Raw genomic sequence first — 26383 nt, forward strand, 5'->3', positions numbered from 1 at the left:
TCATGTTTGCATTGAATATCCATTGTGTGTTTGTGTGCATGATTGCCACACACCCATGACTATATGTGTGTGTGGGTATATATATACACACAAATATATATATAAATACACACGGGTGCTCCTTTTTGTCTGTGTACATGTGCCTGACCTTCTAGTCTATTTATATATAAGAACATGGGTCTGAATGGCTCTTTAAATTGAATATTCACAAATTGTGATATTTATACAGTATCTAAACATCAAGAATATGAAAGGGTGAAGATAAGTTTTATTTTCAAACAAGAATTTGGAAAAAAAAACAGCCAACTCCCAGCTTGCAGAGTCCAGACTTCACAGGAGGGGTCTCTGTGTGTGGAGTTTATGTTAAATTGACTGTCACTGAGAAGATTCCTTATAAATTGTATTCTTTAGACTTGATTAAAACCCCTCAAAGAATAGATTTTCATGATTTTTTTAAAATTTGAAAGTTATTGTTCTGTTGTATCTAAAATAGACCTATTTTCCCTTTTTATTACACTTGCCATGATGTGTTTTACAGAAATGTTTTTGAAATTATGTCTGAGATGTGTGTGTTGGCCAGGAATATATATATATATATATATATATATATATATATATATATATATATATATATGATAAATGAGAATTTTTAGTAAAATGTTGAGACAAGATAGGAAACTTTTGAGAAAATGGGAAAGTATAATTATACCAACAACTCTACTTTTGAAACTGGAAAGGCATCCTTAAATAATTTTTTTCTATCCCTACTGAAGTTGCTATTCTGGCCTGTTGAAAATGACACGGACTGGTCTTGACATGATAGGATGGAGACATTCTTTATGGCTCTATACTAAGAAGATGCTGGAGCTTCCCAATTATTTCTATCAGCTGTTATATTTTTAACATTACTTCCAGCAGTTATATTTCATGGTGTGTTTGTGGGATCAGGGTCTGCAAATCTCGTCTACTATTCTTTTCTGAATGATTTTATTTATAATTGCTACCTTTTAATTCTGAAACATTACCGACATCTGCCAGTAGACTTTGCAAAGTAACTGAATTCAGGAATTAATTTCAAGGGAATATTGTACTATTCCTTGCCCAAAATCGTTCTCTGGTTCTGGCTTTCCAGAGACATGAATTCAGTATATTTGAGCAGTGAATTTGCCTTAATTTCCAGATATGCATAAATGTGCATTACTCAGCTTGGGAATCCACCTCTGGCTTGGATCTTGGGAGATGCTGGTTCTGGACTTTTTCCTGACAGCTGACCCTGATTCATTCATCCGATCTCTTTGAAGTACCTTGGGATGCTTGGAAAATGTGTATATATTGTTGTATATTGTTGTTTCCTGTGTAAAATTATCCCCTGAAGATGCTGTAGTTTGACATAGTGCTTTAGATTTTAACATGTTTGAGGTATATTCCTCATTTTAACTTACTCCATTGCTCGTGTTTCTTTTGGAAAAGGAAAAATTTGATTTTGGAAAGCAAACTTATTTTAGAAATTTTATTGTCTTCTCTTTTATTATTATTTTTTAAAGGTCATTTTTCTAAGCAATTTCTTAGAGATTCTAAGACATTTTCTCATTCCTTCAAAAATACAGGATCTGTATGAAATGAACTCCATGATAAGCCAGAGTATTACTTCATATTAAGTATACAGTACGTATGATGCACAAAAGAAATGGAAAGACCTGTGGCACATGCTGTGTCAGGTATTTTTCTGTACTTAATGATCTATGGTCCTTTCCCAAAGACTACTATTAAACCTTATATAGGTGAGCTAGTTCTAAATTCTAAATTTAATCTAATTCTAATTCTAAAATTAATTCTAAATATAAGCTACTCTTAATTTAAATATAGTGGCTGACATTTACATAGCAAATATTTTTCTAATTTTAATTAATCAACCTTAGAATTGGAGGAGTTGCTTTTTTTTTTTTTTTTTTGTGAGCTAATTAGATGTAATCTCTCTCTATTTTCATTGCCTTTAATCAGCTTTCTCTGGCCAGATAGCACTCTTAATTCAGTTATTTCACTTCCAAAATGTAATTGTGTTTATATATTGTAGGCATTTATAGTAATGCTTGGTCTTGCTTGTTTGCATGAGCCTCAGCATTTCCCCATAACCCTCCAAATGGATTTTGATTCCTGTGGTGATAATAAGAGTGGCGGAAACTGCTGCAGTAATGTAAACAGCAGTTTCATAATACTGTACATGAGAACAAAATATATAATGGAAAAGGCTGCTGCTGCTGGGGACTTGATCTGTTGGGAAGATTTGTTTCATGCACCTTTTCATTCTCTATTTCTGAGCTGACAGTTTGGGGTGACATTTATAGCATTCCTGTCTCATCTCTCTACCTGTTTGGTAGAAGTAGTTCCATACCTGCAGGACAAGTTATACCTGCATCAACTAGGAAATGGATCAAGCATTGGTCTAACCTGCTCCCTCTGCAATCCTAACAAATCTTCCATCTCTAATGAACAAAAAAAATGTATGTTTTGGAAAACGAATGCCTTACTGTTTTTCTGTCCTCTGCCCAAGCCACAGGGGCTGTCTGGGGTGCTGTGGAGATGAACCTCTCCATTTTCCCCTGTTCTGCACTGACAGCATTTTGCTCCAGAATCAAGTTTCTCTTACTGAAGGGTCTCCCTTGGCACAAGCACCAAGGAGCCAGCACGTGCTCGTGCTCTGTGACGCATCTGAACACAAGTGTTGAGGGCCTAGAAATTAGTGAGTGCTGTTCTGGGTATTTAAAGTGCTGTGAATCATGCTAACCCTGAGCAATATTTCAACTATTTAGATAGACAAATGTTAAATGATTTTTTAATATTTTCCATTAATAATTTTAGGTGGGCAGTAGCAATTTAATTTAGATTAACTGTTATGTAATAGTCTGTGTTGCATGTGAAATCAGATGTTTATTCTAATTTCAAATTATTTGGGTTGCATCATGCTAAGAGTTCAAAATGGAAAAGAAGTATTGAAAGTGGTTAAAGGATATGTATTTGTGCAAGACATATTCACGATCTGCTGAAGAGGCATTCTCTTTGCTGCTGTAAGACAATTTTTACTTTCACTAACTAAAGATCAGAGCAAACTATTTGCATCAAAGCTTCTTATTTAAAACAGTTTATTGATGGCAACACACTTGCTGAATTTGCAAGCAAGCACCTTTACATAGCTATAGCAGCATGAAGTGTGCCTGCCTGTTATTGGAAGGCATCCAAGGACATCCTCAGCCTTTCAGCTTTCCTCTGTGGGGTGGAGTTTTTGTTGCTGTTGCTGCTTTTCTTCATTTCCCGTACTGCAGCAATTTCTAAATAAGTACTGGTTGATTTCTCCATTTGTTATTTTTCTCTTCAAAGTTAGGATGCTTAGTGAGCCATTGAGCAGATACAGACTTTCTTTCCTGGACAACTTAAAGTAGGATCTCTTCCTTTTCTCTGGCGGTACTAGCTGCCAGCAGGCTTGAGTGGCCCTCTGGAAGAACTCTGATAGCCCACATGATTTGTGATGGCCAGGGTACCAAAGGCTACATCTTTAAACAATACCTTGCACTTATTTGCAAATGAAGCCAGGTTGTTAATCAGAAATGGGCTGACAAGGCAGCAGTGATTCCTGCCTCTAGAGGAATGCATGAGGAGTTTTGTGGGGAGGAAAGGGCAAGGCATCGGACTGGGGAGTGGGCACCAGCAGAGGAGAGCTGGTGGTCAGCGACTCAGCAGTGTGGGGTGAGTGTCCATTCCCCAGCCTCCTCCCAGCCCCGAGTCCGTGAGGATTCCAGTAAGTCATTATGCCTTAAGATTACTCAGTGATTTCCCTTTCATCTTTACAAAGCCATTCAAAAATTGTCTGTAACTGGCACATGTGCTCTCTTTCAGAGATGAAGGATGCCATTTGTGTCTAGTTTGAATACTGACACACCATTACCTGGTAAGAAATTTAAAGAAGAAGCTACCTTTCTTTCTTCTAAGAAAGAAACTTTGACATTGATTAAAACATTTGAATTTCATTGAACAAAGTGGTTTTTAGTGACCTCCGTTTCCCAGATGATATGCCCCCTTTTTGTATGCAACATTCTGTTACAAATTAATCAGTACATTCTAAGCAAGTACAGAGATTACGATGAGGATTATGATATTATTTTAGGAGATGATGCTGTCTGGCTGATGCATTTTAAGCACTCTTTCAAATCTCCCTCAGTTGTGCTTAATGTCCAGTTTGTGATGCCAGTGAGTGTGTAACAATATAGCTCTTTTATAAAATCAAAATCTTTGTGCAGTGATAGAAACACTACTTAATCAAGCAATAAATAAAAGAATTAACATTGTGACATAGGTCTTGTAAATGATCTCCAGATTAGGCAGATACACACATGGTCATGTTTAAAAACAGCTTTTTGTAATAGTATAAAGAAGCACTGAGATGTTGTGTTGTGTGAATACACCTATCAACCCATCACGCTGAAATATCTAGTAGAAATAAAGGGGAAAAAAATCAACATTTACAATACCTGATCAGTAAAATAGTAGATTGAGAATGAATGGAGGGATAGTTTTTAACTCTGTTATTTTGGGCAATGATAAAAATGCCATCTTCAAGACACTTCAAGGGATAATTAGTCCTAGTCCTCCAATAATCCAAGGTTCAACTACTGGGGAGAGGGCTGTTGCAACAAAGGACCAGATCAGTCATTGCTTTATCTGGATGAACCTGTCCAAGGACAGAATCTCTCAACCTGTTTGACAAGATATTTCAGTGCTGCTAGTGAAAATATTTTTCCAGCTCTCCAACTTTAATCTCTGAAACTGCTTTGTGTGGTTGTTTTCCTTGTTATGCTGTCTGACACTACCCAAGAGGTGTTTGGTGGTGGTGTCCAAAGAACTGCCTTTCAAATAGTTGTAAGCAGATATTAAATACCTCTGTGGTTTCTCCTTTACCAAAATTATCAGGCCCAGCCCCTTCAGCCTCTCTACATGGGGTATGTGTGTTAGGCACTTTGTTGGACCTTTCCAATATTCTCTGCATCCCTCTTGAAGTGAGGGTCCCCCCAGGATGATTCAGCATGAGCTTCCCTTAGTCTGCTGCCACGCTCCTCTGGATACAGTTCAGCATGCAATTTGTTCTGTGCACAGTGAGGGTTCACTTCTGCAGCGCGGTGTCCACTGTAACATCACAGGCTTGTACTCAAGGGCTGCTGCTTGGTGAGGTTTCAGTCAATGCATGCAGTTATTCCACTCTGTTGCAAAGTCCTGGTTTTTTCGCTATTGAAGGTCATGACTTTTCTGTTGGTTAACCCCCAAATTTATTGAAGTCTCCTGGACTGAGGCTCTGGCACTTATCCTGTCAGCCACTCTGCCTAGCTCAGAGCTGCTTGAAAATTTGCCAAGTCTATTGACTTCCTGTCTGAGTGGAGGTCAGTCTACCAATGCCTACTGATAAAGTCCATCCTGTTATTTTTATTTTGATAGCCTCCTAAGATATTTAGCAATGCTTTTAGGAAAAACCCTCCATAATAGTATACTATAATATTATACATTATACATTATACTCCTACTCTTCTAAAAAGAAGGAAAGACTCAATAGTGAAGCTGAAGTTGATATTTTATCCTTATGCAGAGATGATGTAAATATATTTAGGTTGATGTATGAAATTTCATAATACCTTTTTTTCTTCTGAGTACACCATGTTCTGTTCTCTTTATCTCACTGACTCACATGAACAGTCTACCACTCTATCTTGGTTTTAAAAACAATTTATTGCACTTTTGAACAAGAAGTATTTGGTTTATGACAAAGCAGTGTGATGTGTGTTAAGGAAAGTATTTTCAGGTTAGACTCCAAGTCTCTTCTATGTGGAGAAATCATCATGATTGGTCTTCCAAAATCTTTATTAGACACTTTAAATAGTATCCATATATTTGTGAAAGTTTCTATAATTTCAGGTCCTATTTGACAGTTTTAGTGTGAATAAAGGACACTGGCTGAATTTCTGTACCATGATGTACCAAAAATGTGGTCTAGTAGGATTTTAGTACTGGGAAAAAGAAACATATCTTTTTTTTTTTTTTTTTTTTTTTTTTTTTTTTTAGATACTGTATATCTTGAATACTAGCCCCAAGCCAGACTCTTTATATTTGCAAGTTTTAATTTAATTCAGGGAAGAGAACTCTGGCAAGGCATGAAAAGTTACTTTAATCTAATGTATTTGGGGTTTTTTTTGTGGTGTGTTTTTTTGTTGTTTAGCTCTCATTTTTTGAACCTATTAACTAAATGACCAAATGGCTCCAGCTCTCAGTTTATGAGCTAGATGATGGATGCTGCAATTATTCTGAAATAAAGTGTTATTTTTTATAAGTTAAGAACTGGTGCTTTGTAAGTAAAAAAAATGGTTGCTGAACATTAGGAGCATGTTAATGGAACCAGAAGGAAGATCTACAGAAATTCAGAGGAGGACTTTTGAGGCTTTCTGAAAGATCTTGTGGAATGGAGCCCGTTGACAATCCCATGTTCACTCCCCCCAGTGATCACTGGGTCCACCTGGACATTTAAGGCAGCTTTTAGTCTTGTGGGAAGGACATGATTTGACTCAGGTTATTATCTCAGTTCAGTAAACTTAGCTGAAGAAAAGTTTCTGTGCAGGGGTAGATTTTGTGGTGTGAGTCTACTTCTATTTCATTTAAAGATCATGGTCTTCCTTTAACCTCATCAGAAAAATGAACAAATCTGGTTCACTTCACCCTTAAATTTCTCTAGATTTCTTAATGTGTTCAATGTGCAAATTAACATGAATGCAGACTAAGCAAGGAAAGCATTTTTAAAAGACTACAAGAAATACAGCATATTGTATAAGCACTTGTTTGCTGCCAATAGATCAAGGCACAATAATGGAGACCATGTATAAAGCCCTAAAATAATGTTAAAGAATGTGAAGAAGATGACTACTACCCAGGTTCCCTCACAAAAGTACAAATTCATGGCTAGTCCTACCGTGTTAGAAATTGAATTATAATTTATACCTACATAATTTGAATAGTCAGTGTGGTTGCCATCCAGTACTTGAATAATTTTTTTTTGGTGTGTTTTTTTAAAGAAAAACCCAAAGTGACAATTTTATTATGGTGGATGACCGCAAGTTGAATGAGATGGAAGGAATTATCCTTCACAGAATCTGATTTCATTCACATGGCAGACTTGTGAAACCCAAAGGACACACTGTGTCTTGCCTGGCTCCCAAAATCAACACAACTGTGTTAGTTTAGATTGTAGATTGTTGTGGGGTTTTTTAAACAGAATATGTATCCTCCCACCTTGCTTTCGAGAAGGAAATAGAATAGAGCATTATTTGTTCAAGAAAGCAGCATTCAGTTTAAACAATTTCTTGCAGTGATACCTTTGCTTGCAGCTCCTTAGGAAGGAAAACAGTAACAAGTGGCAAATGGGCTCTGATGATAACAGGTCCTTGACAGCAAAACTTCAAATGAAGAGAAGGGCAGCAAGCCGGAGGAGCAGTAATACCGGGAAGATATTTGCTATGATAACCTTTGCCTGGGCAAGAAGTAGACTCAGCCCTTCGTCTCCTGAAAGTTTGTGGTCACAGCTGCTGCCTTGAGCGCCAGGGTGAAAATAGAGGTGGCTTCCCTTGGCACGTGCACATAGCTAAAGGGTATTCTTGAACACAAAGAGAGCACAAAGGCTGTTGGCTGCTTGCTGGCAGGCCATGGTGGGCTGTTTTCATACTCACAGCTTTGTGACACTGCTGTCAGTGTCACAGCAGTTTCTTCTTATTTTAGGCTGCTGAAAGGGCTTACTTTGTGGATTTCCTAGTTACACTGATATCCTAAAATTGAAACCATATACAGTTATGTCATGTTAATATTTGGTTTGGTAATTTCTGTTTTGCTTTATACACTTCTAATTCAACACAGGAATACTGCATTCAGCTAAAAGTTTGTTGATTCCCTATGGGCAAAAAAATGCAAACCAAACTAACTTATTTTGAGTATTGCTGTCTTGTGTTCCAAATACCAGTATCTGGAATCACTAACTACTTGTGGTAAGCCTCTGAAAATAGAGGCATATAATGGAAGTCATGTTTTTTAAGTAAAAAGCAGATCTGTGATCTCTGTTATAGACTCTCCAAAAACTATCAGGGATTAGTTTAGATTTATGTTGGTGTAAATGGGGCAAGACCTTGGCCTTAAAAAGAGACCAACTTGATACTTCATTGAAAATACTGAAATTACCTTAGAGTGAACTATTTATTTTTGATAAATCACACAGAATCATAGAATGTGCTGAGTTGGAAGGAACCCACAAGTTGGACAAGAAGTCCAACTCCTGGCCATGTGCAGGACACCCCAAGAGTCACACCATGTGCCTCAGAGCATTGTCCAAACACTCCTTGAACTCCCTCAGGCTGGTGCTGTGACCACTTCCCTGGAGAGCCTGTTCCAGTGCCCAACCACCCTCTGGGTGAAAAACCTTTTCCTTATATCCACCCTAAACCTCCCCTGACGCAACTTCAGGCCATTCCCTCTGGTTCTGTCACCAGTCACCACGGAGAAGCAATCAGTGCCTGCCCTTCTTCTTCCCCTCACAAGGAAGGTGTAACTGCAATGAGGTCTCCCCTCACTCTCCTCCAGGCTGAACAGACCAAGTGACCTCAGCCACTCCTCATACAGTTTCCCCTCAAGGCCCTTCACAATCTTTGTAGCCCTTCTTTGGGATGCTCTCTAATAGCTTAATACCTTTCATCTCATTCCCCAGTCTGTCCCTACATCTAGGGTTGCCCCATTCCACGTGCAGAGTCTGGCACTTTCCCTTGTTATGAACTTCATATAGTTGGTGATTGCCCAGCCCTCTGACTTGTCGAGGTCTCTCTGCAGGGCCTCTCTGACTTCAAGCAAGTCAACAGCTCCTCCCAGTTTTGTCTCCTCTGTGAACTTCCTGAACTTGCTCTGTATCCCTTCCAGTCCTGCCTCCAAGTCATTTATGAAGATGCTGCTGAGCACAGGGTCTAAGATGGACACTAGTGACAGGTCTCCAGTCTGATGTCACCCCATTCACTGTAACCCTTTGTACCTGACCTGTGAGTCAGTTGCTAACCCATCACATGATGTGTTTATCCAGCTGAATATTGGACATTTTTCCCAGAAGGAGAGACAGTATCCAAAGCTTTACTGAAATCCAAAAAGATTCCATCAACTGGCTTCCCGTGGTCAACTAGATGGGTTACTTTGTCATAAAAGGGAATCAGGTTTGATAAGCAGGACTTTCCTCTCATGAAGACATGCTGGCTGTGACTGATGACTGTTGTCTTTCAGATGTTTTTCAATACCTCCCAGAATAATCTCCATAACTTTACCAGGCACTTAAGTGAGACTGACAGATTTTAGTAGTTTCCAGGGTCCTCTTTCTTAAAAATCAGGACAATGTTTGCCAGCATCCAGTCAGCTGGACCTCTGGATTCCCAATACTACTCAAAAAAAAATTGAGAGAGATTTTGCGATGATGTCAACTAGCTCTTTGAGGAACCTTGGATGAATCCTATCAGGCTGCATAGATTTATAGGGATCCAGCTGGAGCAGCAGAAAATCTGCTGGTGAACTTGGTCCATGGCAATAGCCCTAGAGCCATCTTGACATCATATATACAAGCCCTCCAGAAATTAAAAATGAATCTTGCTGTCCTTCCACCAGAATAACTTTGACCTCAGTCTAAGCATGGTGGGGTTGTAATCCAACTTAGAGGTGTTAGCTGCTGGACCTCAAAGGGAAATCCCTGATCCTCTGAGCCTTCTATATTTGCTAGAAAAACTCCTTCTGGGAAAAGCATGTGTCAGAAGGATTATAGAGCAAGTGTCACTGAGCTTCACTGTGGATTCTGCCAGCATCCCAGCAGCAGGACGCCACTGTGATCTTTGTCACAGCTGCAGGGATTCTTGTCACAGCCACAATAGTGATCCTTGTCACATCCAGTGCTTTTTGTCACAGTTCTGTGAAATAATCACGGCAGCTGCAGCATAGGCCAGCTCCATCAAAGCCAAGCCTGCATGTGGACAGGGAGCACAAGCTCTGCCTCCTGCTGGCAAACCAGATGTAGTATGAGGTCTAAAGTCATCACCTGCTGCATCACTGTGTTGGCTTGGACGTAACATCGGGTACTGAGACCCAGATGAACCCCTTTGGCAGGAGAGATGAAACCAGGAGAGAGGGTAGCTCTGTGTCCATTGTCACCGTGAGTCTGACCTGTGAATAAGGGTTTAATTACCTAGAGATTCAAAATTTGACCAGGGGACATGATTTGAAAAATGGAAAAAATTTGCCCTGCTGTTTTGTTCCCTCATGTGTATATACTACTTTTCAATCCAAAGCTTGCCCTAGCTTACCTGTGGCATTGCTGCAGCACCTTTGTGCTTCTTTTTAGTATTTCCACAACCTCTGTGCTTCATATTTCCTAACCTCCTTTTGGCTCTGACTAGGTAAAGGGATATTAAGGGACAGATGTTAGACTTCCTAATGTTATACAGGTACTCTGCTTCTGATTCTGAATCCAGCTCTTGATTTATTTCAATCTTGAGAAACTGAAGGATGTGAAATTGGGTAAAACACATTTATGAATTCATGTGTCCAACACTATGTGCCATTTACAATTTGCATCTTTCCTGCTCCCACAGGACTGATTATAAAGACTTTTAAAAAGGCACTTGATGCTATGTTAAAATCTTAGGGCTTTAGGTCAATATTTAAACTGTAAAAAGTATTACTAAGTACAAAAGACAGTCCATTTCTAACATCATTGGTAGTTATTTTCTTTACTGACTATGCTGTACTGTAAAACAAGTTTTATTAACCTCAAAAGTAAATGTCCTTAATGTCAATCCTGCACTAGATAGTTTATAGGGCCTGTGCAGCTAAATGTGTCTGCCTGGCAATGTCCTGCTTTTACCTGTACTCCTCTCAGTATTGCCATGAAGCACTGGAAACCAGAATATCAAAAAGCATCTCTAGAGTATTAACAGCTGTTGTGGGGCAGCCACATTAGCCACAGATTTCACTGCCTGGAAATGAACAATAAAAAGCAATCCTCTTGATAACAGCCATTCAAGTGGCCTCTTTATCTAACTGGAAAAGATCTTTCTTCTTAATTCTGTATATAATAGTAGTATTAAATTAAATAGTAGTATTAAATATACAGTAAATTCTGTATATAAATATAGTACTTCTATATTTCTTTATAAAATTATTCCAAGTACTTCTATTTTGCTCTTGTAAGTGATTTTTTTAGAAAATTGTATACAATACTAGCTAGGGGTATATGTATATTACTGTAATTACTATGGGGAAGGAAATAATTTTTTTCCCCCTGTATATTTTAAAATCTTATTTACTGTGGAATTCTTCTGATTCTTCTGCCAAAGGATATTTTCAGGTTGGACCCCCTCTTTTTCATTATGTGAGAGGCAGCCAATACTGCTTTGTATGTTCAAGCTGCTCTGAATTAATCCTGTGTTCCCTGGCAACAACTTCCCATTTCTTTCCTTATCTTTTTGAGGTGCTATGAGGGTTTGATCTGAGGCACCATTAGTAGAATAGACATAATGATTGTATCAGCTGATTAGAGGCATCTAATGTAGTTTCTGGACATCAGTTACTACTCAGTAATGGGATAGTTCAAGGGAATACTTCATGGGGCTTAGAGTTGACTAAGAAGCTGGAAATCTGTTATTTTGCTCACAGCACGTAGGCAATTTTTCCATGTCTTCACTCTAGTGTGAAGGGTCCCTGGTGGAAAGGTAGCTCATCTTTCAGTTTAGGTTTATCCATGTCTTTGGTGCAAGTGACACAGCTTACAGGTAATTGGGTACTCTGTGGGCAGTTACATTGACCCAGGCTCAAACTGGGACTCTCCCTGCTCACATTGCATTCACCTTCCTTTGCCCAAGCTATGAGCTTGTGGCTGCTGCCATGACTTAAGGTTAATACAGTATGTGGGTGTGGTTACTGGAGCAATGAATCAGTGTGGCAAGTTCAGCACATGGTGGTTTCGAACTTCTTCACAGCTATACTAGGATTTTCCTCCACTTTTGTTTGCCTTTTTTTTTTTTTTTGTTTGTTTCTGTGGAGCTATATTAATTACCAAGTTATATTTTTATTATTTTTAAATTTGATGATGCTACTTTATTTTATTGCATCTATTTGACTCTTGTCAGAACCACTTATGAATAACAACAACATAATTTAGTAGAGGATATCAGCTCAGCTGCTCTATGAAAGCTTTATTTAGAGAGCCGCTCTTGGCATGCAGTGAATATTTAATCATTGTCTTTATTTTCTGCTCTCATTTTCAATTCAGTTTTCAATTTATAGGTTTTAATTATGTAAAAAAGACAAAGATATGCTCTTCTTCTTTCTGTTTAGTTTTTCTAAGACAGACTAATTTGAATTTTTCACTGAAACTTTCCTTTTACTATATTTAAGTTTGTTTTAGAGTCCTTTCAAAGTCTCAGAATTTATATTATATTTAGTATTTCTGGATCTAGAAAAGTACTGAGTCAAACCTTGATGCTTTAAATTCAATAGACCTTTTGCCATTAACATTAGTAATGCTAGGATTTCCACCTTTGTTTTTAGATGGGTTTGTAAGTTTGCAATAATGCATGATTTTTATTGCAACTGATGTCATGTTAGTACTTGTGATTACTTAAGGCAGCCTTTGTAAAGCCACAGTTAATTTATTGATTACTAGCAAATAAAATCACTTGCTTTAACAACTTAGGAATTTTAAATTCTGTTGGAAACAATGTAGGTTTAAAATATATTTTTAATATCTGTCACCTCCTCCAAGTAGCTGGTAAAATGTATATATAACATTAGTAGTAAAAGGATACTTCAGAGTTTTTCAATTAACTATTTTAAGAGCTGTCTTTTCTCTCCTTTGTTTCATTTAAGGATCAAATTTTAGTTCCAATTATGATTTTCTTGAGAACTCTCTAAGTTGTTAAATCAATAACATACATGAGTTTGGGGTTTCTTTATCAGAAGTTAGAAGATTAAACTAAGTTCCTCTGGAAGGAGATAAAACATCTAAGTTCAACTAACCTTTTGTTCTGCAGTGTGCAGCATCAGGTTCACAGTGGCCTTTAGCCTTTTCATGAACCTAGTTGAATGTACAGGTAACAAATCAACAGCCTCAGATAATAACATTTTCTATCTAATTCCTACTACTTTAACAGTGAAATTCTACGGTTATGTCAAGTATGTTTTGGAAATATCATTCAGCTTTGTATTTTTTTACCTATTAATGTGCTGAGACAACGTTATGTTTCCTTCAGTTACATTGTTGCAGAATGATTTGATGATTCCAACACCTTTGTGTTACCAAAAAAAAAAAAAAAAAGATTATTCAAAGAGTTCTAGGAAACTAGTGTCATTGTGCAGCCCGTAACATGTAACACAGTTTTTTGTTATGCAAAAACCCAGGAGAGGGATTTGGGGAATCCTTTCTAAGACTCTGAGGTAAACACAAGTGTGAAGCCTAGAGTGAATAAAGTCCTAAAGAATTGGGATGGTACTTCTGCAGTCCAAATAATTTAATTTTACCTGCTTTAGCTAGGTTTAATGTGGTGAATGCTCCAGTTCATGATTACGCTGTGTGAAAAGTAATGTTCCCATCTGTTTGACTACAGCTTGAACTTTGGAAGATGGACAGTTGTCTTGTCACATGTGGGCTTTTCCTTTTTTGTGGACCCTAGTGTGATTTTCCCTGGCCCTTTGAGTTAATTCATAGTATACTACTCTTCCTGTTCCTGTATGTAGGTGTGAAGCCATGGCTTTATGTTACCTTCACATCCAAGGGACTAATGAAGCAGAGCACTGCTTACTGTTTTTCTGGCATAAAAGGAGAGCTCAGAATGAGCAGAAGTCATAATTTAACTTGTATTAGGTTCCTACATGCATTTTTCATCATCTGAAAAAATTGTCTTCGCAAAGTAACTTTTTAATGAGAAAGCTTCTAGTGTTGCTGGCAGCAATGATTAAGTGTCTAAGTACCTATAGCACTTCTTGTTAGTTCATTAAAAGACTAGCCCTTCTAATTATGTCTGCATGTCTTTCCATAATTTGTACATACCTCAATAATTAAATGGGTGATAATCTGCTTGCAGAATTGCAAAAGACCTTGATCCCTACATACACAAGCCCTCGGGCAGTATTTACAGTTATCTAATAGTATGTTGCCTTTCTTACTTGAGTTTTAACTGAATAGAAGACACTGTTGATGATATTAGCTTCACAAATAGTCCATTGTGGAATGGATGAAGACACTTTGGGATGGATATAGGCAATCTGTCCCCTTGCTCCCTAGTTATGGCAAAGACAGACCTAATTTCTGGCTTAGTTATTTGAAACTGTCTCTGTCTTTGTTTCAATGATAAGGCATTTTAAAATCTGAAGTGATTGTTATTTTTTCACTCTCTAAATACCAGATCTCTTTGTGATGTTTGGATGGCCAAAAGATGGTGACTGACTAAAACACATATTAGATACCTGCAGCATAATTTCTAATGGTGCAGAGGTGAAGCTGGGGAATTGGTGCTCACCCTCTAAAGGTCAGAGCACAGATTGAGTGGCATGACTGGAAGCATTGAGCACTTACAGTGCTGCTTTAAGTGTATTTATCTGTTTTCTCTTTATGTTCTTCCCTTAAGACAGCTAAAAAATAACCCATCCTAATTTATTTTCTTTAATTTTTTTTAATATAGTCTTCATGTTCAGTGTAATTTTACCTCTTTCATACTTATGTGACTTAAATGCTTCAAGTCTCTATTTCATCTGGGAAATGCCTCCAAAGGCATCCATTTAATATAGCAATTTTGGTGCATTGGCCTCAAAATAATTTAGAGAGATACTGTCCATCATTAGATCAAATTTGGCACTCTTATCAGTGCAGTGCTCATTTTCTGATCATCTGAAAAGCTTTCAGATTCTCACCTGTGAGTTATGCAGCCATCACTGCTCATTTTCTAGCAGAATCCCTGTGTCTACACATGCTCCTGGCTCACCAGCTCTTCTCTTAGTCTTCCCTCAGAGCAACACAGCGTGATTATCTTTCTAGCTCATTTGGCTTATCCCATTTAAGACTGTACTTGAAGAGCAAGGTCTCAGCTTTACAACTGCATCATTATTTTCTGAAATATTTTTGAGGTGTGCCATTTTAGCACTACATTATACATTCTGTCCTCAGAACAAGGGAGCAAAACTGGAACAGGGAGAAAGAAAAATGCCTGCTGTTTTGAGTTAGTGTTCCTACTGGGACATATCTTTGACACAGGGTCAGGTGAAGGTAGTGTAAATGGTGCAGGAAGGCACTTTGCTGAGTTGGAATGAAATATCACAAGCTGAAAGAGTAGTTTCTGACCACCTGCCTGGACAAAGTGATTTCATCTGGGCTGCTATTAGAATTGTCCTTGCGTGGTTTGGCAACTGTTTGCAGCATCCTCATTATGCTATTTCAGTTTGTGCACATGTTGTGAATAGAAAGAAACTAGGAGAAAATAAAAAGCAGATCTTCTCTGCCAGAAAAGCTTGATACCTATGGCAGAATCTTCCAAATTGTCACTCTTTTGCAAAGGGGCAATCATATGTTGTCTATAACAAAAAGTGATGATAAAAAACCTGAGAAAACTTAGAAAAGAACATGAATTGGGAAAATATAATTATTATGATCTGAGATTTTTCAAAGTGGGCAAAACTATGTACCTTATAAGTTCTACTATTCAACTTTTAAATCACATTTCTTAAAAACTAATTTATTCAGATGAAGGGGAATATCTGTTGCTTATTTCACAAATCTGTCTATTTTGTGAGCTTTTAGTGTTGCCACGAGTTTCATGTTAATGGGGGATTATCACTATATTTTTAAAAAAGTCTCCATTAAAAAAAGAAACATACCATGAATATATTAGCTGTTAACTGTTTGTAACAGAGGTCTTCTGCATCTCTCACAGGCTTTATGAATTGTTAGGCTCGCAGTACTTTCTGCTATTTATTTACGTGTATTGAAGCAACCATATAATTTATCTGGTTTGGAGCTCCTTTCTTCCAGCATATTCAAAGCTTATCAGTATCACTAATAGAAAAGCAGAAGGAGATTCATCCCTTAATTCCTAAACATCTTGATAAATGAGCAACAGAACCTGCCAAGCAGCTAATGTAACATGGTATACAGACCATGATATTAGGTGTAAGAGATAGGTTTGGCAGGATTTTTGAGTATAAGTCAAGTGACTTGTAAGGAGATGATACATAAAATATATAGCCTGCCTCAATATTTTCCCCAGTCCTCACATTGAAGTGACAACAGAATTCCTGCTCTTCAGTTCAACTCTTACATTAACTTGCCTGCCTTCTTGATATGAAAACATTGGTGTGAAGAATTAAGATTGGGTGCCTGGGTGATGAAAGAATGAAAAAGATTGCTCTTCAAATGATGCTGAGATGATATGCAATGGAGCAGAACACTTGTTAAATGATGGTTCAAAGCAAAACACAAGCTCAAAAACATTAGCTTTTAAAAACCTGTTTTACTGTTTGTGACTCCTCACTGTGCTTCAGATATAATTCATATCAGGTTTTAGGATTTATCATTACCTAGACTACCCTGGCACCCATCAGTGTAATGCCTATAATACTGATAGTCTTTGTATAAAATGCCTTCATCCCCTCAAAGTTATGCTTCTAGAAATTGCAATAATATTAAATAAATAATATTAAAGGCAAAACCTTATGGGATTACCTAACATTTTCCCCTATGACTCTCAACAGGAAGAAACTTGTATTTCGGCTTCCTTAATGAAGTATTTGTTGGCTAAGATGGATTTAGCTCCTTGAGTGTGCCATGATAGATAAAGATTAGAACTGTATAAATTGCATACTAGGCACATGATTAATATTTTTCTAACTAGAAGGAACAGCTAAAAATTTTGTACAGCGAGTCAACATAAGACTGGATTAATTGAAAATTCCCCTATTTTCAATTATTTTTTCTTGTTCTTTTCTCCTTGTTTGGTGAGGCTTGCTTTAGCTTTCCAGGGATCAGCTGAGTAACACTGGTACAATATTTTTCCCTGGCACTGGGTTCCCTTGTTCAGTGACACACTCATGTCAAGCAAAACTGTCATGCTAAGCAGCTAAGTCAACTGAATAGAGAAAAGTCTTGGAAGTGTGTCCCATGTGGTCAGTTCCACTAAGGGTGTTACTGTAACAATTGCTCAAAGTGTATATTATAATATTTTTTTTCCTTCCTAAAATTAGTCTAAGGCATTTCAAATACTGGGTCTCAACAGCAGAACTGATTCATGTGGCAAATTTTCAAGGGAAAAATGGCAGTAATGTGCCTAAATTCTGTTTTCCTGATGTGGGAAAAGGGCACTGAAAGGATGCCTTTGAAAATGCTTTTTCTTTTGGCCCCAATTTATTTTGTTTTTTATTGCTTAAATACTGCCCATGAAGTGTTAGCTAGTGGTAGTGCTTGACTGAATTATATGTAAGATGAGCTAAAAAAGCATTGTTCTTTCATGTTTCTTTGTGTCATTCAATAGCTCTGATCTGACTTCTAAAATATATTTACACATTTTTCTCAGAGTTTCATGACATCATCACATCTGTGGATTTAGGGGTCTGATGCAAATGATGATCTGATTCTGTTAAAATGATTAGTCTGCCAAAACATGAGCAATATTTTGTATTCACTCCATCTCTTACATGGCTGGATAGATTCCAATATTTTATTTATGTTATGGACTTCGTTTTGAATCACATTCTTTTGCTGCATGCATGAAGGTTTTATGAAACTTTCTTCCAGTATATCAGTTTTGGGAACAGCTGGTCCTCCCTTCCTTAAGCACCCAATACTTTTCACAATCTTTTGGCTACTTTAAAGAGTAGTACTTCTGGGTTTTGGCATTGCTTTAGCATAGTGTTGTTTGTAGTTAATTCCCCACACAAATAGAAATGAAAGAATCTTGGGGTGAGATAAAGTTGTTTGGATTAATTAATCCCCATCAAAACTTTATTGAGCTATTTACATCATAATTTAGGTCAATATGGACTTTCATTTTAATTCATGCCTTGATATAACAACTTATTTACAGCCTGGCTATTTACTTCCATGTGCTTCACTTGTGAGCTCTACTAAGTGTGACTCAGAGATGTTGCTTGGACATTCATTTTCATTTTAAGCAGAAAGGCAATTGTAGTCCCTACAGATGATCGCCTAACAGTTATTTTCAAAACACTAAACAGATAAAAATATAAGAAAACTCCTTTACCATGCAGCCAAATATTTCATACAATATGTATTGTTTTTACTCCTACTTTGGCACAGAATGTAAGAAATCTTAATTTGCTACCAGCTTGCTGTGTCTCAAAAAAAGTTGTACTTTGTGGTCTAATCAAAAATCTTAGCTGAAATGGTGAGGATGAGGGTCTTTATGGATTGCTATATAGACAAAAGAGATTTTTTCTTCTTTAGTATTAAAAAATCATCCAGTATTATCCAGTATTCCATTGAAAATATTGCGTTTGAACACTGATTCAGAAATATTGCACTAAAACATAAACAGATGACGTCAGAATGACTGTAGGAAATGCAATTATGCTTCAACTCACAATAATCTTAAATGAGATATTTTATTAAATGTTAATAACTTTGGGGACTAGACTGGTTTCTTCTTAGGTCTTTCAAGTAAGAGTTACTCTGTGCAACAAGATGTCTGCAATATAAAGAAGGTGGAATGTGTACCAAGGGATGTTTCTGAGGGCTTAAAACCATTTGAGATTTATTAATTTTCTGGAGTTAGGTTAACATGGTTCCATGAATAGGCACAAGGCCTGAAGAGTGGGATTAGGAAGGTTTCCAGAGGCTCTGAACTCATGTCAAGCAAAACTGTTATGCCAAGCAGCTAAGTCAACTGAATAGGGAAAAGTCTTGGAAGTGCTTTATCAGCGCATAATGTTTGTAAATTTTATTCAATTAATTTACAGCTGCAGGGCTCATGAGGCTGAAATTAAAGTTTTGTAAAGTTTTGATAAGGAAGCAGCCAAAAACCAACAAAAAAGTTTGATTAGCTCTGGATGGTTTTTAACAAGTTGGCAGGGGAACAAAATTGCAAGCAAGTATTGCAGAGGAAGGTGCACCTAGTCTTGGGAGCTGTTGTAGTCAGCTGGGTTGGTAGCAGAATTCCTGCCAGCACCCTGCATGAAGAACCTGCAGGTATGCTTGCCATTTGCTTTCCCTTCTGCCAACAGGTGCCTCAAGGAAAAGCCATGTCCCAGAGAAAAGCTTCTGGAATTTAGTGCTATCAAAAGTACTTACAAATAAATGTTATGCTTTGAATTCCTGTTATTTCTATGACAAGATTAAATAGAATTTACTTCAGACAAAACACGAGTGAAAAAGAAGATATGCCAGAAGATGCCTAAGGTGCTAACATATGAGCTTTACACAAAATACCTGCACCTCTGTTGCAAGCTTGAAAATTACTGTCTTAAGTTGATGTTACCCATGCCACTTATTTGGGGTTTTTTTAGTGGTTTTTGTTTGTTTGTTTGGTTGTTGTTGTTGTTTCTGTTTCTATTCTATTCTATTCTATTCTATTCTATTCTATTCTATTCTATTCTATTCTAATTTTTTAATTACTGGGAGGATCAGGGAAACTCTCAATGTCCCCAAAAGGCCTTTGGATAAATCTTGGCAAGATTACAGTCAGGGCTGCCACCCTATTTCTCTGTTTCTTATGGTTGAGTTAGGAGAAATGGTGTTGTCTATTGATATCTTACTTTTGTCCCTTATGTAGGCTCATGATAGAGCAGAATTTTGGAACCAAGCTTAACCTGAGCCCTCTCTCTCAAATGCAACATGTGTTGCTGGAGTAGCAGTTTTGATTTCTTTTAGTTGTATGTATTCATTACCTCATATTTGCATTATTGAAAAGTATTTTTGTTTTTTTCTTACATTATTAATTTTTAGACTTGAGTTCCCATTTCTCAGTATTGTTTCTTTAAAATAAGAATAATCAGGTGAATTATCCAGGCAGTTTTTATAGTTCCAGTGATTGTAAAATTTATTTGCAACATTCTATGCCAGTATATCTACAATGAAAAAGAAAATTCCATTAAAATCAAATTATCATGTGATAATCCATCTGCTTTTGCTGAAATATTTTGATTTATTTTGTGTAAATTTAAACAAAATGCTTCAATTTCAGTCAGGTCACTTCTAAAGTAAACAATTCAGTTTGTCAAGAGCATCTTTTAAGGGAGTGAGTGGTGTAGGTTTGATGCATGCCAAAGTTGTGGCAGATGAGAACGCTGATCTCTCTGGAAATGGGAGCTGGACAAAATGTAAACTCCCTTTTCTATGATTTTGGGAGAGACCTAAGGACAGCAGGGAGTTACTGGAGGTGGTGTTTTTTTGCTGTGGTGCCTTTTCTGCTGAGAGCACAGCTCCCTGGGTGCCTGGAGAAGCTGCTGTCTGACCTGGAGAAGCAAGGCCACCACCAGGGGCCCACGGGGTGAAATTCACACCAAACTAACTGAGATTCGACCCAAACACCTGTGAATTCTGAAATTACAGATTAGGATCCTTCCTGCAATGCTGATGGTCTGGAAGGACTTGGAGGCTTTGCCAGTGTAAATTGTGCCATGCACTATGGTTATTTAACTTTGAACTCGTTGTTCACAGTTGGATGCTAAATGTGTTTTGCAATGCCATTCATAAAAGTTTGAAAAGAAACAAGTCTTCCTTTATTTAGTAATGTTTCATTCATAAATTTTGCTCACATTTTAGGATTGGAGGAAAAAATAGGAAAAAATTCTGCTGACATTTTAGGATTGGAGGAAAAAATAGCTTTCAGACTTCCTTCTATCTTAAAATGACACTGTGACCAAGCGCCCAAACTTTCTGGTGAGGCTTGCATGCTATCCACTGAGTTTTTTACACCAGGATAGCAGGTGAATGGCATCTGGGTTTGTACTGGGGGAGTTTACAGAAAGTCATAAAGGACGTTTTATAAGGTTTTCCTGAAACTTTCTTAATTTTTAAAATGTCCTCTACCCAAGTTCATGACTGAGAGACATAATATATGGATGGGCATTCACTCCAGTCTACATCTGCAGTACAGAGGAGATACCAGAAGTTGATTATCCTAATGGTTTGGCACGACCATTTTTGGCTCTATGTACTATTTGCCCATTTTCATTCTAGTTTTCCTTATTTCCTTCTCAAATACCTCTGTGGATTGTTCTAATGTACTTTAGAAGTTGGCAGAGCACTGTCTTAAAACTGAAACCTGAAAGTTTTGGTACAGTGTGACATCTTATCCATTGTTTTCCAGTGTCACTAAGAACAAAGCAATCTTGCTGAGCTATGAAGCTGCACACTTAAAATCAAGTGCTGAATTTATGTGAAGTTAAACACATTCAGTGTCAAACTTTGCACAAGATTCAGATTTTTCTATCCTAACTTTGCATGAAAGAAACAAAGCAGAAGCTTTTTTTTTTTTTAAGTCTCTGAAAAGATTCGGGTTTGTACTCATTAATGTAAGTGTCAATATATAGATATCTTCTGAGCTTTAAAAAAAAGCTCAAAACTCCCATATTCCTTTGGGTTTAGAATGATCATAGTTTGGGTCTCACTCAAGAGACAATAGGTTTCCTAAAAGGTAGCCATGCCATGTTGACTCCTTGATCACAGCACTAAATAGAGATGATTTTTCAATGTACTGAGATCAGCCTGTTTATTTCTGTGTCAGAAAACTAAATTATATTTTTATATAGGATTCTTAAATTATGGTAGAAGAAAAGAGCAAAACTCCGCTGGGAGTTGCATCTGTTACTGAGAATCTCAGAGCATTGAAAGCAGTAGACTAATAACCAGTTACAATAAAGCTATGATATACCTAAGCCCTCTCTTCTTAAAGGGAACTTGATTCATCACTCAGGTGTAAATATATGTCACAGAAGTCAGTTATTTATATGTATACAGTGATTCTTATTATATACAGTGATTCTTTGGAATTATAAAGCTTTAAAACAAATACATTTAAAGAAGCAAATCGGGAGCTGTTTGAAATGCTAGGAGTCATGGGAAAGATGGACTTGGTCACATAAATAGTTGGTCTGGATTTAAATGAAACCATTTTATAGCAGAAACAAAGGAATATTCTATGCATTATACTAAAGATATTATGAGATAAAAAATTTTCTATGCCTACACAGTATACTTGCTTCCTGCTAGCTGCTGTAATTTGTTCGTGTGGGATCTGTGACATCAGTCCATTTTTGAGTCTGTATCATTATTCCCTATATTAAAAAAAGCCCATATGCTATTAGCTTCTATTTTGAGGGAGTAAAGTGAAAGCTGTTTTTGTGAAGTCTAGCCTTGGGAGGCATTTCTGGGCATTTAAACTGATTGTATTTGTCCATAGCATTCCGTATGGCCTAGAAAATAAAAGTTGGGAGGAGCGGGAGTGGGTTTCTTCACAACTTATCCTGAGCTATGTGTCCAGGAGAATTTTAATTCAGTTGGAAAAAACGGATCACATGACTGAGGGCTCTGAAGCTCTCTGATATGCAGGTCCTCTCAGTCTTAGAAGCAGCAAGTTTTTGAGAAATGCTCTCCCTTTAAATGTTAAAATCTGAGAGATACAGATACGTTCAAGCAGGCACTATCTTTGTACAGTTGCATTTATCCTTTTGTTGTATTCCCAGTTCCCTGTAGCCTCTGCACTGCTCTTAGGCACTGCTTTTTGCCTGGCTCTGTCTCTCCAACCATCCAAATACCTGGGGGTATAAAATAAGCCACCATTACTTCCAGTCCACTGTGTGTGTCCGTGGTGTGCTTCCTGTCAGTGCAGCCAGTGCCACATCCACTGACAGCCATGCTTGGAAGAGTTACTGACTGCCAGAGGTGTGGTCTGACAGTGGTTTATTTATAAAAAGATTATGGGAGTAGACATTGGAGGCAGACACCATTGACATCTTCATTTAGACATAAGAGGTGCAAGGACATTATTTGATAGAGGCTGATTTTGAAAACAAACTTGCTTTGTGAGGAGGGGCTCAGTGAGGCTTCCCATACGAGAAATGTGCATGCAAGGGGTAAACAAGAACATAAAATAAGCAGTTAGAGTGCTATTTCAGGAAACTGGTTTATTGATTAATTATGGCAATAATCCTCTAAATGCAGTCAAATTCTGGTGCGCTGAAAGCAATATTTGAGGAAGCTGATCTTACCAGGATTGACTGACACATGGGGTTGAAGCCTAATGCTTGTTTCTGGTTAACTTACAGCTAAGACTTCACCCTGTTTCGAAGTTTGTTTAAAAGACATTGAGTTCTTAAATGAGATTTCAGGAAATCACTGTGTTTTTCAATATTCTTTTTTACTTTCTTTGGTTTTGTAACCTACTAATAATATGCTCTTACAAAAAATAGCTGTTTACAAATGGTAGATAATGTGAGGGAGATATAGTGGCCAGTAAACTTTCTTCTAGAGAAATGTAACTCTTAGTTCAAGAAAGTCTGAATAACAAGAAGATAAGCTACAGCCAGGGGTGTGTTTATGAGTACAGAGATCTTCCTGCTGTGGGAGCACTTGACAAGAAACAGAGAAGGCATGTGAAGAGCTAAACTTGCAATAAGATTGTTTACATCTCCCACACTGCTTCTCTCCTCTGCCTATGCAGACATTTCTGAATTTTCAGTCTTTATTCTTCTACTCGATTTTATGTAGCTTAATACAGGATTGCTTATGGCAATTTGCTCTTTATAGTGCAAATGTTTTAGTTGCTGTCTGTTATGAGACAAGTTTACTTTACTAAATTATTTTCTTATGTCTGTGCTATATTTGCCCTGCCTCAAGTGGGGACTAAAGAAACAGATATACTGCATAGAATTTTCATGTCTGCTGCAATATTTCTTTCTTGTTTTGCAAAAAAAAGACTGCTGTGGAGTAGCAGTTTAAACTTCTAGTAGTTTATCTTGGAAAGAAAAAAAAAAAAAACATTAACAAATGCTTTATTCTTGTTATTCTGTAAATTATCTAGATTTGCTGACTTCTCTCTCAGCATTACTAGTTTTATCCTAATTACCATAAAATATTTGGCTTCTTTTTAAAATACATCTTGTCTCCCCACTATGGAATAATTTGCACTACTTCCTCAGAAATATTGGCCAAAATCCCTGAAAGGCAGCTTGGAGTAAGAGTCATCTTTTGTAGTGGCAAGAGGCTGCAGAAATGATCAGCATTCAGTCAGTAAGAAAGGGCTTTCTGTTCATTGTCAGAAAGAGAAAAAGTGCACAATCTTTGGTGAATCTTCCAGTTACAAATAGATTTCTTAAAAAAGTTAATTAATTTGATGAATTGTTACTCTTTCCGTTTAATAGCTCAGTCACAAAGCTCTGCTGGGACCAGAGGGCAAAGCACGTGGTCGTTGGCAAAGCGGTGTGTGCATGTGGTGGCTCAGCAGTCCGGAGGCTGCCCCGTGCAGGTGCCACCTGCAGGGTGCTCATCGGGGGGATTGCGCGCAGTGCGGAGCGGGGGTGCCGTACCTCCTGCTATTGCTGTGAGCAACCAGATCACACTTAAAAGGCACAGTAATGGGCATGCCAGAAAGAAAGCTAGATTGGCATTCAAGAGGTTAATTAGAATGGGAAAGAGCAATTAAAGGGACATGAGGAAGTCTTCATAAAACTGTAATTGAGCGCTCTTCATTAAACGATCTCATTAAATGAGGCAGAGGATTTTTTGTTGTTGTTGAAACTCTGAACTTCCTATTAAGATTGTCTAATCATCTTTCTGAAAGGGGAGTTATTGCAATACCATAACTTTGAAACCTTTTGTTGTTCTCAAGATACTGCGAGGTATGCTTTATGTGGATGTATTTTCCTTGGCATCAAAATGGAGAGATGAAAGTAATAATACTGCTTGTGTATGAATGTCACTGGTCCATTGTTTTTATTTGCCTCACCTATGAGACAAATGAAGGTTTAGCTCCTAGTTTCAGTAATTGCATCCTTGTATTATGTATAGTGTGTGGTAATGTGGCTACACATACAGAATACAAATCAATACCTTAACAGCAAGTAACAGATGGATGGCTCCTGCAAGAGAATTTTGTTGTCCATTTATTGATCACAGTTGTGTTAACAGAGACATACCATAACTACCAGTGCCAAAATAAACATCAGTTTAAATAGTGGTCCAGTGAGAACAGAATTCTTGCTGGTTTACTTTGTGAGTGCAGTCCTGTTAACTGCTAGACTGATTCTTAAATTCTCTGAATTTAAACAAAGAGCAGGGAGTCAGAGAGACATTTGTGTTGTATAAAATATCTTAAATATTGTAAAGAATTAAATAATTTAAATCACAACAAATAAAACCTGTTATGGAAAAATATTAATTAAAAAGAGGCACAATGAAATACTGATGATTTAAAAGCAACCAAAAAAGAAGGAAAAGCTTTGCACAATGTGATGCTGTTCATATTCCTGCTGTATATTGTTGTCTCAATGATTTCTGTTGGTTTTCTTTCTACCTGTGCATTTAAGACCCACAGAACTGCATATGCACATGGAGAGAGCACAGCAAAACTCAGTGTGCACAAAGTATTGCTGTTGTAGAAAGTAAGCAAAATGAAAGCAGATGGAAAAGCTTCATATCTTACTAATTCTCTTACCATGACCCTGAGTACTGTGTGCTGTAGTGGTAAATGCCCACACAGTGATGAGGTTAAAAATTATTTTTGATGTTATTGATGTCCTTCCAAAATCTCCTAAAGTGATTTACACATGTGAGTGTGTGACATGCATTTTGTGGATATGTTTTTGCTCTCATTTTGGCTTGATCTCTGTTTTGCACCATAGCCCCAACTCTGTTATTACCCAGTGTCAGTTGTCTTCTGGGCTCCTCTTGGCACAAAAACAACTTGTTCTCTTTTAGAGGAAACTCTGGCTGCTGAACACAGATATATTGACATATTTTCCACATATCCACTGGGGCCTGCTTTCTTCAGAGCAGTGTAAATATAACCAACCTGGAACAGCATGGATGCAAGCCAATATATGCCTTTTTCTGCCGATTTTTCTTCTATATTGCAAAAGCAGTTTGAGGCATCCACAATATACCCTTGCTGCAAACAGCATTGCTCTGATTAGTCATAGTAATAAAAGTCCATTTTTCTTAAATGGCCCTTCAGTGAAGTACTAATTAATCCCAAGTATTTAGGAATCCACATTGTGTAGCTTGCATTTTCTATTACCAACATATGTAATTTATTGAAAAATTAAAAAAAAAAATACATGAGTGGAA

General features: G+C 37.4%; 1 protein-coding gene across 15 annotated transcripts in view; it reads left to right on the forward strand.

The window, feature by feature from the left end:
• SMYD3 (SET and MYND domain containing 3) overlaps positions 1 to 26383 on the forward strand; it is a 376442-nt gene that overhangs the window by 205923 nt on the left and 144136 nt on the right. For 4 of the 15 annotated variants that reach the window (XM_053972905.1, XM_053972902.1, XM_053972904.1 and 1 more), the window contains one exon: positions 1608 to 1718. The exons of 10 other annotated variants lie outside the window; for them this stretch is intronic. In XM_053972905.1, coding sequence (XP_053828880.1) covers positions 1707 to 1718 — 12 coding nt within the window. In that variant the 5' untranslated portion in view covers positions 1608 to 1706. Of the gene's footprint in view, positions 1 to 1607; positions 1719 to 3891; positions 3944 to 26383 lie in introns of all 15 variants that reach the window. One more of the 15 variants, XM_053972906.1, reaches the window with a different exon arrangement.

Source organism: Vidua macroura, chromosome 3, assembly GCF_024509145.1.
Source record: "Vidua macroura isolate BioBank_ID:100142 chromosome 3, ASM2450914v1, whole genome shotgun sequence".
Taxonomy (NCBI): domain Eukaryota; kingdom Metazoa; phylum Chordata; class Aves; order Passeriformes; family Viduidae; genus Vidua; species Vidua macroura.